The sequence below is a fragment of the Lacerta agilis genome, chromosome 16, assembly GCF_009819535.1.
Source record: "Lacerta agilis isolate rLacAgi1 chromosome 16, rLacAgi1.pri, whole genome shotgun sequence".
NCBI classification, from domain to species: domain Eukaryota; kingdom Metazoa; phylum Chordata; class Lepidosauria; order Squamata; family Lacertidae; genus Lacerta; species Lacerta agilis.
Genome location: NC_046327.1, coordinates 21613999 through 21628865, shown reverse-complemented (window position 1 = coordinate 21628865; position 14867 = coordinate 21613999). Strand labels below are relative to the sequence as shown.

Here is a 14867-nt window from a genome sequence, read left to right as displayed (position 1 = left end):
ACACTAGCAGCACATCCTGTAGAATTCTAGCCACTATATCTCATCTGCGCAGTCAGAATGAATTTCAGGAACCAAGAAGTTTTATTAGAAAATATGACTTTGGAGCCCTCTGGCCCCCCAAAATGGCAACTAGACACTATGCTTTGGCAACAGTAACCCTGGCTGAAGGAGCCATTTGGCACCTAGCTTAATATCTAACACTGCTGACATGTGCAACAGCCATGTACCATGCCATCTGTGCATTTGGCTAGCATGTATACTTCTTCCACGTAAAGAGGAGCATCCTGTCCAACCAGGAACTCCCATCATGAGATCTATGCACATGCATCAGTTGGGAGCTCCACACCAACTGATGTGGACCCAGTGAATGTCAGTGGTGGAGGCAGGGCTTGCCAATGTGGCTTTATTATCCCCCTCTCAATGACCCACATGCATCCTACGGTTAATGCTAGGAAACAATCATATACTTCACAAAGCTAAGGCTTGCACAGGTCTCTGCTTACTGGTAGCTTCAAGACTTGAAGCAGGAACCTCCTGGTCCCAGAGAAGGACCCAGGAATGTCCTACATCCATCTATAACACAGGCACGCAGCCAATATCAACCTCTCCATCTAACAGAGAGCATGAAGCCTGTGGATTGGCCAGGCCTGGTGTGAGAACAAGAAGCCAGGTCTTCTGCCACTGACTTGGCAACAACAGAGCACAAACTTTTCTGCTAGTTGCCCTGCTGGCGACAGCTACCGATCTCAGGGCCCCGGGCTGGAGAATCTGCACCCCTTAACATTGTCACACCCATTTCTATGGCGTGTGTCACATTTATTATGGACCCCCATGCCCCAGTGTGTTCTCCCTGGTGAGCGTACTTCAACTCCCCAAAGGAAGGTTCGGTGTTAATTAACCACCTGGTAATTTGAGCTAAGGGTAAACCCCACTTTAAACCATTCTGCCTAATGAGTGGAACAGGAAAGTTCCAGCACTATACCCCAGAGGCCGAAAGCTAGCAAAACAGAATCCATTGCCGATCTTTGCATGTGCCGTGGCCGCAATCAGTGTGTTACTCTTTGCTCTCCACTCCCCAGCCTGCTCTCACAAAATTCAAGCACTTCATCAAATAGGTGCAAGGACTGGCTGTGAACAAACTTTTATATGGGCTATCACTGTTGGAGAAGTTGATCATTTACAACTATGCACCCATTCATACAACTATTACCATGCTCATCACCAGTGCTTTTTCCTGGGGGGACACAGGGGGACGCATACCCCTAAACATTTTGTGAATCTAAGTTTGGCCTCACAGAGGGGCAGTATTTTAATATGAGTAGGAAAATGTGAGTACCCCTAAACTTTTTTTTTAGAAAAAAGCACTGGTCATTACTGCAATCAATATTATTACCATAACAGCATTCATATAGAACTTTGTTGTTGTTGTTGTTCAGTCGTTCAGTCGTGTCCGACTCTTCGTGACCCCATGGACCAGAGCACGCCAGGCACGCCTATCCTTCACTGCCTCCCGCAGTTTGGCCAAACTCATGTTAGTAGCTTCGAGAATACTGTCCAACCATCTCATCCTCTGTCGTCCCCTTCTCCTTGTGCCCTCCATCTTTCCCAACATCAGGGTCTTTTCTAGGGAGTCTTCTCTTCTCATGAGGTGGCCAAAGTGCTGGAGCCTCAACTTCAGGATCTGTCCTTCTAGTGAGCAGATCCTGAAGTTGAGGCTCCAGTACTTTAGAGCGTTCAAAATACTCCTCCTGCTTTATCTCTGCAACCCTTCCAAAGTTTATTTATATATGTTTACAGTCCGCCTTCACGAGTAAAACTTACTGAAGGCAGCTTACAAAATAACAGATAAAAATACCGTTTTTGACCTTGGAAGTAGGCAGGGCCATGGCCTTCTAAAGGTTGTATGGTTACTTATCCCTTTGAAATCTGATGGGAGGGCGTTCCACAAGGAGGGTGTCACCACTGAGAAGGCCCTCTGTCTGGTTCCCTGTAACGTCAATTATCGTAGTGAGGGAACCACCCAAAGGCCCTCACTGCTAGATCTCCAGACTCGATGATGGAGGTGGAGATGCTCCTTCAGGTATACAAGGCCAGGGCCATTTAGGGCTTTAAAGGTCAACACCAACCCTTTGAATTGTGCTCAGAAATGGACTGGGAGCCAATGCAGGTCTTTCAGGACCGGTGTTATATGGTCCCTGTGGCCAGTCATCAGTCTAGCTGTCGCATTCTGGATTAGTTGCAGTTTCCAAGTCACGTAGATCACATTGCAGAAGTCCAAGCAGGAGATTTATTATATCCCACCTTTCCTCCAAGGCGCGTCAGGTGCTGCACGTGGTGCTCTCCTCCGCCATTTTACCATCCATCCACTCAACAACCCTGTGGGGTAAGTTGAGGAACTGGCCCAAGGTCGCTGAGTGAGTTTCCTGGCTGAGTGGGGATTTGAACCCTGGTCTCCCAGGTCCTAGTCCAGCATTTCAACCACTACACCCCACGTACTCTTTGGTCCTGACTTGTAGCTTGTTCTGTGGTCTCTGGCTCATCTCAGATTGCTTCTCACAGCCTAGCCCTGACATACTGTGGCTTAGAGGAGAAGTCTCCAGGTGAGCTGCTATGGTAGGCAAGACAGGCTGAAGGAACTGCCTTGTTCTAACCTTAAGTCTCTCAAGAAGAGCTGCTCAGATCCTATAGATGGCAGAGAAACAGGGACTAGCTGGCAAAGGAGCAGAAGGCCCTCCTAGCAAATGAGAACTTGGGGTGGTTAAAGGAAGCAGGCCAAAGCAATGGAGTCTAGGCCCGAAGGCTTGGAACTAGGGGTGCGGCCAACGGATGGAGCAGAAGGAAAATTAGGGGGAAGAAATGGCGGGGAGCGGAGAGGAGGAAATGGTGCCCATGACCAAGAGCTCAAGACACAAAGAAGGCTGAGGTTCACATTTGCTTTTCAATAACTAACCAGGTATTTGGCTGCTGGCTTCCTAACTTTTATTCATGATTGGAGAAAATGTTTATTGGTTTTAGTAGATTGTTCTTTCATGGCAGACATTGGGAATCGGATGTGGCTCAGGGGAAGCAACATTGGACACTTTAAATAAGCAAACCATTGCTAGGTATGGTTCTCAAACTCCAGATGGTGGTCATAGACATTGGAGGAAAACACCATGGAGGGATAGCTGCTGCCTCCATGCTCTACTTAGGAGCTTCCCAGAAGGTTCTTAGAAGGCCACAGTGAACACATGTATTGATCTCATCCAACAAAGCAATTCTTACGATCTCCAGAACTGCATAATTAGCACCCAACAGTTAATAGCTGATCCAACTGACACTAAGCCACATCTCCAGCAATTACCGTATATACCCGAGTATAAGCTGACCCGAATATAAACCGAGGCACCTAATTTTCCTACAAAAACCTGGGAAAGCTTATTGACTCGAGTATAAGCCGGTTCACCTTTGCCCCTGTGGAGGAGGAGGAGGAACGAGCAGCCAGAAAGCAGCCCTTTGGGCTGCTCCTTCCTCTTCCTCCTTTGCCAAGTTTGCATTTATGCGAGCAGTTCAGGAATAGAACAAGCTGCCTGGGGAGAGTAAGAACCGCCGTTCTTGTACGCTTCTTAAGGAATGGTTGACTGGGGAGAGCGGGGTGGCGGTACAAGCGGAGAGAAAGGGCTTCTTTCCTCGCCGCCCCCACCGCCCGCCTCTCACTCGAGTATAAGCCGAGGGCAGCTTTTCAGCACAAAAAATGTGCTGAAAAACTAGGCTTATACTCAAGTATATAGGTACCTAGCACCCGTTAGGATGGCCAGATACAAACGCTACACCTGTTGGAATGCGCTCTGCTTCGCCAACTATTAAAAGTGCAGGAGTCTTCTCTTTTGAGTCTAGCCGCCCATTCTCATAGCAAAATAATTCTATGGAACCAGAGTACGATTATTATCCTTCATGTGGCCCTCAGCTGCAGACAAAACCTCCTTTGAAATAATAAACATCATAAGCCTTTTGCATTACTCATCAGGTTCCCCTGAACTCAAGGGCAAAGTTACAGCAATATTCTTGTTGCAAATCCTCCATAAGTCTCTCCCTGGCCCCCAGGGCAAAGTCAGGGCAATAAATCTATCCTACTGTGTCAACCACCTTATCTACGTCTGCACAAGCCCATGGGTACAGAAGGGCATACCGAGGTCACACACAGACAATATCAACCTGGACTCTGAATTATCTTACCCAGAGTAACTACATCCTTTGGCACCAAACAAGCACTAGAGCAGATTGGAAGCCTGTTTTCACCCAATAAGGATGCACTGAAAGACTTTGAAACAACCCACTGTTTGGGGCATTGTTTAACCACCTGGTTGCAAGCACAATGAGCAGTTAGCTGGCATTAGGTGGGTAGTAAAGCAATGATTAAATTTAATTAAATAGCTAGCGTTTGGAAATGCATACTGTATAGGAAGAAGAATTCTGAGAACAAACAACACACAACAAAGAACTTGACACCGACAGCTTGAATGAAAAGCAGAACCAACGTTCTTCCAATTGGCAAAGAAATTTGATGGCTCGTCCTTGGAGTAGATTTTCTACTCGCCGCAGGTGACCTGAAATGCAAGCAAACTCCAGGCCAGCTTAGGCGTGCCAGGAGATCCACCCCAGAGAAACAGATCTCTCCAGGCTCTGGCCTCATTTGGCCTTCTGGTCCTGGAATCAAAGTTGGAAGCCCTAAACCAATATGATTTATTTTATCTCAAGAGCTAATGTTGTCCCCTCCCGCATATCTAGAATAATATAGGGTTGAGATCAGTTCCTCTAATATGCTCAGATCCTACAAGAAATGTGCCAATTGGTTTGCTGGCTGAAAAAGCGTTTCCTTGCCCAGGAGAACTTGCTGGTGGATTATGCTTCTAATTTTACACACAAGGACTGGGGTAGGAATCAGCTAGGGCTCCCCTCTACCCTGAGCAAACGTGAATGTTGCAACTGACCCAACCCGACAGATGTGTGTGTTTTTAAAGGGGTGGAGGACGACGACGATTTGATAGCTAAGTATATGTAGCTGTCAAATTCATGCAAGCATTTTTGCTGGTGTTGCGATTTCGCCCCGCCCCCTCAGATCCAGAACGATGCAGGGTCGAGATCCACCCTTCTAATAATGATCCACCAAGCCACTCAGGGACATTTGCAAGACTTTCCCCCGTATTTTTTTTTTTTTTTTTTGCGAACAGACGGCTTTCAGCCTATTATAATGCCGGAAGCACGACGCAGCAGTGAAACTGCCGGATCTGGGCTGGTGCTTGCAAAATGCCTGGCACCTGCGACGCGGTTCAAGAGCAGGTGCGTCGCTTTCGTCCCTCCTTTGCAACGCTCCCTCTTCCTACCTTTGTGATGGTCATGCAGCCTGGATTTTTGGTGCAGCGTCAAAGGGCTGGCGAGCCCGCCCAGCTCTCAGTCGTCTCTCTCCGCAGCAAAGATTTCAGATCCTGCTGCTCTTGCACCCGCAACACTTTTTTCTTCCTCCTCCGTTTTTCCTCCTGTATCAGAGCACGCCTAGTTTATCCCTTTTTACAGGTGCTGCTGCGCGATCATGGAATCACGTTCATTCATGATCGTAATTTATATATGCTAGTATAGACTATAGATATATATATATGGGATGGGTGGGAGTGGAAACCCTTTGCTTGCTGCCCACCCCACACACACCCTTTAAAAATTTTTTTAAAAATTAAAGCCCATCAAAATCTGCCTTCTTCCAGCAAGCACGCTTCCTAGGAAGAGCGCACGCTTGCAAAGTCACTGCAGGGTCCACACGCGCGCTCTGAGAGAAAGGGTGGTGGGTGGAGCCACGAGAGGAGAGGAGGACAGGCCAAGATCTCTCCCCCCACCCCCAACGCCTCCGCTTCCTTTGTGTGCGCCCTCGGAGTCCGGCAAAGCAAGATCAGAAAACTCGGCAGAGGCGGCGGTTGTGCATGTTTGATGATGACAGGTGGGCGGAGACGGGAGGCAGGCAGAAATCCCGTCCCTGCGGGGAACAGAGGCGGCGGCTCCCTTGGGAAACCGGGCACGAAGGGTTAAGATCCGAGCTGGTTCGCGCGCGCTCTTTGCGGATCGCAATTCTGCAATCGGTATGAATTACGCAAATGAAACAAGTGCGATGATTGGCATCGCATTTTTCCCCTTGCGTTTTTGAAACTGTTTTGCATCAATTTATATATATCTGTATTAAAAAAAAACCCTATTTTTGCATCATTTATTTCGGTTTTGCTTATTGTGTTTCTGGTTTTGTTTTTAGAAGTCATCTGAAGGCAACCCTGTTTAGGGGAGTTTTTAATGTTTGATGTTTTGTCGTGTTTTTAATATTCTGTTGGGAGCGGCCCAGAGTGGCTGGGGAAACCCAGCCAGATGGGCAGGGTATAAATAATAAATTATTTGTTGTTGTTGTTGCAGACACTCCAAATGTCCCTATTCTCCAAGGACAGCGTCAGATTTATAGAAGCCGCCCAGGTTTCTAACTTGATCCCAGAATGACCTGCTTTTCCTTATCCTTGGAGGGTATGTTATTGTTATTTATTACATTCATTCCCAGCCCTTCAGCAGCAGGTCCCAGGGGCAGGTTACAACAGTTAAAAACAACAACAACAGTTAAAACACAATCACAATCACAGGAATAGGGTGGGCCCTGAACACACACATAGAGCAGTAGACTCTTAATCTCAGGGTTGTCGGTTCCAGCCCCACATTGGGGTGAAGATTCCTGCATTACAGACCAGGGGTGCCCAAACTTTTTTCAAAGAGGGACAGATTTGATGAATTGAACGTGTTTGAGGGCCACCAAAGTTGTTGAGCTTTTGCCACAGGGACATATACTGCCACGGAATAGACTTTGGACATGCCTGGACTAGACGATTCTCTGGCCCCTTCCAGCTCTATGGTTCTATCTCAGGTGTCCAAGGCCAGGGCAAAGAGCAGGGGTCAGCAAACATTTTCAGCAGGAGGCCAGTCCACTGTCCCTCAGACCTTGTGGGGGGCTGGACTATATTTTTTTGGGGGGGGGATGAATGAGTTCCTATGCCCCACAAATAACCCAGAGATGCATTATAAATAAAAGCACACATTTCTACTCATGTAAAAACACCAGGCAGGCCCCACAAATAACCCAGAGATGCATTTTAAATAAAAGCACACATTTCTACTCATGTAAAAACACCAGGCAGGCCCCACAAATAACCCAGAGATGCATTTTAGTTATTCTTCTGGGGGACCCAACCCCTGCATTTTGGGGAGTTGTAATATCATCTTATAGCCCGCATGAAAAATGCTGTTAGCACTACCATTGCTGCCGGGTTTAATATGGACTAGTGTGTACAACTACTACCAAGAGACAAAGTACTGCATAAAGAATGTCTGACTTTGCACATTCTAACAATGAGAGATGTTAAAGACTAGCGTCTGAAATCATTCCAGCAGCTATCAGCTTTCTGTCAGTGACTAGGAGGAAGAGTTTATTCCATCCTGCAAAATACAACATGGTACTGAGAGAAAGCTCAGGGTAGTCTATACTGGTCGCAAGGGCCTTTTTTCATTTAAAAATATTTATTTCCATTTATAGTAATAAAACAGTACAGGTATATTAAAAAGTTTAAAATATACATCAACTAACCATTGTGGAAATATGCATTTTTAATAGACCTGGCAGAACCTATTCCTTGCTACAAATGTTGCAGTACTAATTTCTGTTGTGTGTTTGTTTGTTTGTTTGAGGGGTGGTACAGGTGAGTGAGTACAGGACGCGGGTGGCGCTGTGGTCTAAACCACAGAGCCTAGGGCTTGCCGATCAGAAGGTCGGTGGTTCGAATCCCCGCGACGGGGGGAGCTCCTGTTGCTCGGTCCCAGCTCCTGCCAACCTAGCAGTTCGAAAGCACATCAAATGCAAGTAGATAAATAGGTACTGCTCTGGCAGGAAGGTAAATGGCGTTTTCCGTGCGCTGCTCTGGTTCACCAGAAGTGGCTTAGTCATGCTGGCCACATGACCCGGAAGCTGTACGCCGGCTCCCTCGGCCAGTAAAGCGAGATGAGCGCCGCAAACCCCAGAGTCATCCACGACTGGACCTAACGGTCAGGGGTCCCTTTACCTTTACCTTTACAGGTGAGTGAAGCAGGTGTGCCCGTCGCAAACCCCAACCTCAGTTATATAACCTGAGTTTAGCTTGTAAGTAAGAGAGCAAGATCTGAGTTGCAAAGGACCTTCAATTCTCACCCAGCACAGCTGCTTGAGGGCAACAGAACGTCTTGGCCTGCCTTTGAAGCCAAGGAGATGCACAGCTGGACAACTCTGCCCCAGTGCCCCCATTTCCTTCCAAATACAAAGGGCAGAATTAAAACCTGTCTAAATCCTCAGATCTCATTCTGTGGCGGGATCCTTTATCGCAGAGTCGAAAGCTTTAGATAAGCCCCGGCAGCCAGATAATATAACAAAGTGTGGAGGAAAGATTATCTTTGATTTTAAAAAAAATCAAGTTACAAAATGCTTGGCGTGATTTCCAGAAGCCTGTTGGTGTGTGTGTACAGAATTCTTGCTTTATCACCAACAGACTTTGCATAGAGATAAAGTCCAGGACAGGCTGCCTAACGCCACACCCCACATAAGCAGAATGTATGAACCTTCACAGATCAGACCAGCTATGTTAAATTCTATCTTCTACCCACTCATGAGGTCCCCAAAATGGCATGCATAGGCACCAGGGTGCCCTCAAACACTCCTCCCATTCCTACCAAGACCCCCCCTGCCCCTCCCAGTTTTCAGCTGAGTACCCTCTGAGCGTTCTGGTGTTCTGCAAAGGATTCTGGGTAACACTTTGCATTTTGAGTGTTCCCGCCTCATTCTTGTTGTCAGTATGGGCTTTTCCCTCCCACCTTGGTTGCGTGTGAAGGAGGATCAAAGCGTAGGTAGCCAGCCACAATTTCCAGCCTGCCTTGACTCCAGACAGCAGAGCCAAAACGATATTATGCAATCCCCATGCATGTTTACTCAGATGCAAGTGACACAGTATCTACCCAGGAAGCTGCCTTATCAGAACACTGGTTCATTTAGCTACTACATTGTCTGCATCCATTGGCATCAACATCTCCCTGCTGGTTTTAATGTATCGGTGTGAGGTTTTCATGTGATGTTTGTTGGTTGTGAGCTGCTTTGGGTTGCATTGGGGCAAGATAAGCATGGGTAAGCAAAACTAAGGCCCAGGGGCTGAATCCGGCCCAATCACCTTCTCAATCCGGCCCGCAGACGGTCCGGGGAATCAGCGTGTTTTTACATGAGTAGAATGTGTCCTTTTATTTAAAATGCATCTCTGGGTTATTTGTGGGGCATAGGAATTCGTTCATTTCCCCCCCCCCTTCCAAAATATAGTCCGGCCCCCCACAAGGTCTGAGTGACAGTGGACCAGCCCTCTGCTGAAAAAGTTTGCTGGCCCCTGAGATAAAGCAACTAACAAAATTGACAAATAATAATATTAATCAGCTGAGCCCTTCTCCAAAATCTGGGAGTGCGCATAGGATTGCTGCCTTGACATGACTAGAGCGAAGGGTCAACAGTTCTCATATGGCCAAGGATGTGCTGTTCCTCTGTGATAATCTACTCCAGCATTAAGGATATCTGGGTCTGAGGACCCAAAGATGAGTGAGATGTTAACAAAATAAATAAATGTGGCATTCCTTTATATCAATAGTCCATGGGATATATCATCCATTTCTTCCAGTGATACTTCTGTTTCTTAGCCAAAGGTGCATAGAGTAGCTGTGGCAAATATTGTGAAAGGGTGGAGGGTCAGAGACATGGCATCTTAAATCTGCGGCCCTGCTGTAGCCTGGACCAGTTAATGAACTTACTTTACAGAAAAAGAGCTATAGCAAGTGTTTCACTAGATTTTGACTGTTCTATATGATTGTATAACCAGGGTGGATTTGATTTAAATCAAATCGATTTAAATCACTAGTCAGTAAGACTTGATTTAAATCATTTCCCCACCAGAAAGAATCATCTTGCTGGTATATAATCTTAATATTTACAACCAGATAAAGGTTCATGTTTGGAATAATAAATTTTCAGAGTAGTTTTTTTACAGTTATATCAAAAACTACTGATTTGGTTATACTATTAGAAATACATAGACAGATAATTATGAAATTATGGTGAGGTTTAATAAGTTAACTGTTTATATTTGGACAACTTTTCTGCTGTACTTTATTGGAAGGAGAAAAATAATCATTTCCTTAATAACAATTTAAACAATTTATTCAACTAAAACAATAACATATAGCATATGTATCCATGTTTGTTAACTGATGTGGTTAAACTTTAAAAAAAACCTCAGACTGAGTTTTAGCACACGTGAAAAACTTAAACAATTCCTTATTTCTGATGAATAGCCTTTGGACTATAATGTAACTTGAATAAGAAAACTATCTTTAGAAAAAAAAATCCTCCAAAAGCATTTTATTTTTAAAAATCCAATTAATTTTTTTAAATCATTGGTTTTTATCCACCCTGGTTGTAACTGCTAACTTCCTGTGTAGCTATCTCTATGGGCAAGGCAGAAGTTGATCACAGAGGTTGCGGCCTTGGGAAAAAATGAATGGCTCTTGATTTTAGAAGCTGCTCAGTATTAAGCAGTGCTCCTTGTTCAAACATTTGGAGGCTTATCTATCACATTTTTGCCATACACCTGTCCACCAGCTGCTCCTCCCATCCTTTCAGGCAGCTTGGGCGAAAGCCATTAGCTATAATGTCTTAAGTCGAGCCTCTATATATAGTGGCAGTGTAACCTCTGGATACCAACTTCTAGGCAATAAACAATATGGAAGGCTAGTGCCTTCATACTTGATTGTGAGGTTCTAACTGGCATTCTGTTTCTATTATGGTTGCTTTGGGCCAGCAGGGTACTGCTGATTTTCTTAGGCACTGTTTCAACTTATTTCTAGAAAAAGACCGCAGTTGCAGGTGGGAAACACTAGAGGTTGCAGCAGTACAGTATTGACCAAGCAAGCAGTCAAGCCCTTCTGCATTGCTTACTTCAGGGGCAGCAGGATCTGCCGGTAGATCTCTGGCTGATTGTAATAGATCAGCAAGGTTGGTTTTTTTTTTTTTAACTCTCAGTTTTAGCAGTGGGAACAACCACAAAATGCCTCCCCCACTTAAATTAGGCTGCTGAAACTAATAAAGATTAGGGTGACCCAGAGTGGACTCTCTTGGTAAAAGGACTGATACTGAAACAACATTCCAGCACTCAGAAGCACTTGCACTTTAATTCTGGCCATTATGACTTTTGAAACCTGGCTCTTGGGAGTTCTAGCAGGGGCATAGCTGGACGGGCGGGGGGGGGGGATGCTGGGGCGATGGCCCTGGGTGCATTTTTCTAGCCAGCGCTGGCAGGGCAATGTGCGAAAGACTCAACAGACATGCTGCCCTTCAAATCTGTCACCCTCTGCACGCGCATGCATACCCCAGTCGCTGTGAAGGCACACTCTGCTGCTGGGTTCTAGTAAAACACAGAAGGAAGTAACTCTGGCAAGCCGGAAATCTGTTCACACCTGGTTTATTACACCTTGAAGGGGAAAGAAGCCAGAGATGGGTGCAGAGAAAGTCAATGGGGAATAATTAAGGATGTGGAGTCCTGGGGGAAATGGAAAAATGAGGGGACCTAGGGACCCCTGTGGGAGGGGCCCCCAAAATTGTGATAATGTGTGTGACTGTTAAAAGGAACTTATAGTAGCCTATCTCTTTAAGAAAATGCTGAGAACGCATTTCACTTTAAACGCTTATCGCAAGGAGGGTCACAGCACACACAATACAAAGCACAAAAGCTTTTCGCTAAAAACTGTATCACGTGGAGGCTATGCTTATGCGCAGTAGATGTTGAACTATGGCAGCAAATCAACCGATCTGATAATATGCTTATATAAGCTACAAGTGCAGGCATACAAAATGAAATGTAACTAAATAAGTTCTGGCTAACAACACTGCGCAGGTGGCACTGTGGGTTAAACCACAGAGCCTAGGGCTCGCCAAACAGAAGGTCGGTGGTTCGAATCCCCGCGACGGGGTGAGCTCCCGTTGCTCGGTCCCTGTTCCTGCCAACCTAGAAGTTTGAAAGCAGGTCAAAGTGCAAGTAGATAAATAGGTACCGCTCCAGCGGGAAGGTAAATGGCATTTAAGTGCACTGCTCTGGTTCGCCAGAAGCAGCCGTGACTGGACCTAATGGTTCAGGGGTCCCTTTACCTTTTAACAACACTGAATGAGGTAATGAGAATGCATATGATTGGAGTAAATACAGCGGGAGTTATCCCGCTGTAACACGTTACTGCATTAAATAAACTTTCTGGATTCTTTCTTCAACCTGACTCATGAGTAATTAATGGTAAAAGTGAGATAGAAGATTTGCCTTGCAACACCCACATCATTTTTTTCTTCCAAGGGTCTTCACATCTTAGGATTAATACATGTGAAGATCCAAAATGTGAGAAGGGTTGTGCGAGTCAACTCTGATAGGCCTTCTGAGCAGCTTAGTGCTGAAACATGTGTAGCATAATGTCTACACTGGGGTTAAAAACGTTTTTTAAAAAGAAAGGAATCTGGGTGTGCTCAGGAGTCTGCGATGTCTGTGGGACATTCCAGATCTCTTAAACATGGTCAACAGATAAGGATAAACAAGAAGCTCTATACCAGACCAGAGACTGAACGCAATCTGGAAAGAGACAGACATTAAGAAAAAACAGCAGAAATAAAATTTCATGGACTGCAACTTCCATCCAGTCAGTGCATATGGAGGGTACCAGGATGTTGTGTGTATTACAGGTGTGTATTACAGCTGCAAAAGTGTAGAAGACAGAGCCCTGTGCTTGAGTCACTATTTTGGTCAAAGGTCATCCGCTACATAAATACGGTTTTGAGCACCTCCTTGAGATTTACTGAGAGCTGAAGGGTGGCTAACGTCTTAACACTTCAACACTGGACAGGCAAAGTCTCTCTTCCTCCTCCTTCCCAATTGTACAGTGGGCAGAGGACTTGACTCAACTGGCAGCACATGAGTTGGCCTTCCATACAGGGGTGCACTTAGAGGCTGGCCTGGTTGACCCCCACCAAGGGTGCAGAAAAATTGTGCTTCTCCACTTGGGCGTGGAGTGGCTAGGAGCCTGCACACTCCCAAGGCTGCTCCAGGTGGCTGGGTGGTGCATGCAGGCTCCTGGAGAGGGAAGCAAGACAGAGGGAGCAGGTGAGAGTTGCAGAAGGAGGAAAAAGGAAGGGAAGGACTGAGGCAAAAGGGAAAAAAGCAGTGAGCTGAGGAAGACAGGCAGGCAGACGGAACAATGGAGGAGGAGGAGGAGAGCAGACCACGATGACCGCGAAGGAAGTCATTGGCGGAGCACGAAAGGCAACAATAGCAAACTTTTAGAGTTTTTAGAGTTTCTGGTTGGTCCATGGTTTCTCCCAGCTCTGGAGCACCTTGCCAAGGGCGCAAGGGAGCCTAGGTTTATGGAGCCTCTGCTTCCATAAACACAAGAAAGATGGGTAACTGTCTGAAATCTGGTCTCTTTATACGATCTCAAATACAAATACTTTTCGATAGTCAGCTCGCACATCCAGCTACCAGTCATCAAGTGGTGCACGATCACACACCCCCCCAGCTCTTTTTGCAGACAATATCCTAATATCACTGATGGCAGAGTGGAAAGCAGAAAAAGAAACAGAGAATGCAGATCACCTCTTGCTCAATGATCTCCCTTTATTTCTCCCCTGTGGGAGCCTGTACGTGACAGTGCAGATAAGAACGACTAATATATATTCTTCATCAGCAACGTAAAAGGTAGAGGCCACAGAAGCTGTTGTTCAGGGAGCAGTACAAGTTAGCAGCCAACTCAGTGCAAGGGAAAAGTGCTTCCGGGAATATACAGTACTAAGGCAAGGATTACTCACTTTAAGACACATGTAAAGCTACTCTCCAGCTAGCACCATTGGCAACAACCCTGGATGTTTTCGTACAGGTAGCAAAAGCTTTCCTGCGCCTCCTTTTAAAAAACATGTTAGATAATGTCAAACACCACTGGAAATCCAGTCGATATAAAGGTTAACCTGAGAGGATGAGAGAAACATGAGACTGTAGCTTTCTGGTAAAGTTCAGTCCTCAGTTGACAGTTAAAAATATGTTAAAAGCAGGGAAAGGCTTCTGTTGAATACCTTGCATACCTGCTGTCGGCCTGAGCATGCAGCATTGGGTTATGGTCTGCTTTGGTGTAAAGCAGGGTTGGCGGACCTGGGATTCAGAAGCTGAAATCAGCCCTCTGGGTCTCTATCTGACCCTCAGGAATCTCCCCAGGCCTCAGAACCCCTGTTTTGTACCCTCTAGTGTTTTCACCTGGCTAAAATGTGTCCCTGAACTCCGATAATGCTTCTTGCTTGCCTGGATAGAGGAGGATGAGCAAGTGTGTGCTGAAGCAATCTCTTCTGTGCAAAGTTTAAATTAATACTAATTGCTCCGCCCATTTTTATCACTGGCATGCGGCCCCTAAAAGGTTGCCTCGCAAGACAGTGTAGCCCTCTAGCAGGAACAGTTTCCCCAACCCCTTATATAAAGAATTCCTTGAGGCTAGGAGCTCTAGCACTGGCCTAAAATGGCCTCAATCAAAAGCAACCTTGCTCTAATTCAGCTCTCTCTATATAATTATTATTATTATTATTATTATTTTAAAAATTGTATACTGCCCTTTATCTATAGATCTCAGGGCAGTTCACAACATAAAATTACAATATAAACACAAAACACAAAACCAGGAACAAAAACAAACCAAATATCACCCCTCACACAACACATTTAAAAGGGCATTAGATAGCA

The 14867-nt window shown here is 45.7% G+C and overlaps 1 protein-coding gene across 1 annotated transcript in view; it reads right to left on the bottom strand.

The window, feature by feature from the left end:
- CORO2A (coronin 2A) overlaps nt 1-5487 on the bottom strand; it is a 58675-nt gene extending 53188 nt beyond the window's left edge. The window contains exon 1 of the mRNA XM_033173337.1: nt 5364-5487. Coding sequence (XP_033029228.1) covers nt 5364-5378 — 15 coding nt within the window. The 5' untranslated portion in view covers nt 5379-5487. The remainder of the gene's footprint in view (nt 1-5363) is intronic.
- Between the last annotated feature and the right edge of the window lie 9380 nt (nt 5488-14867).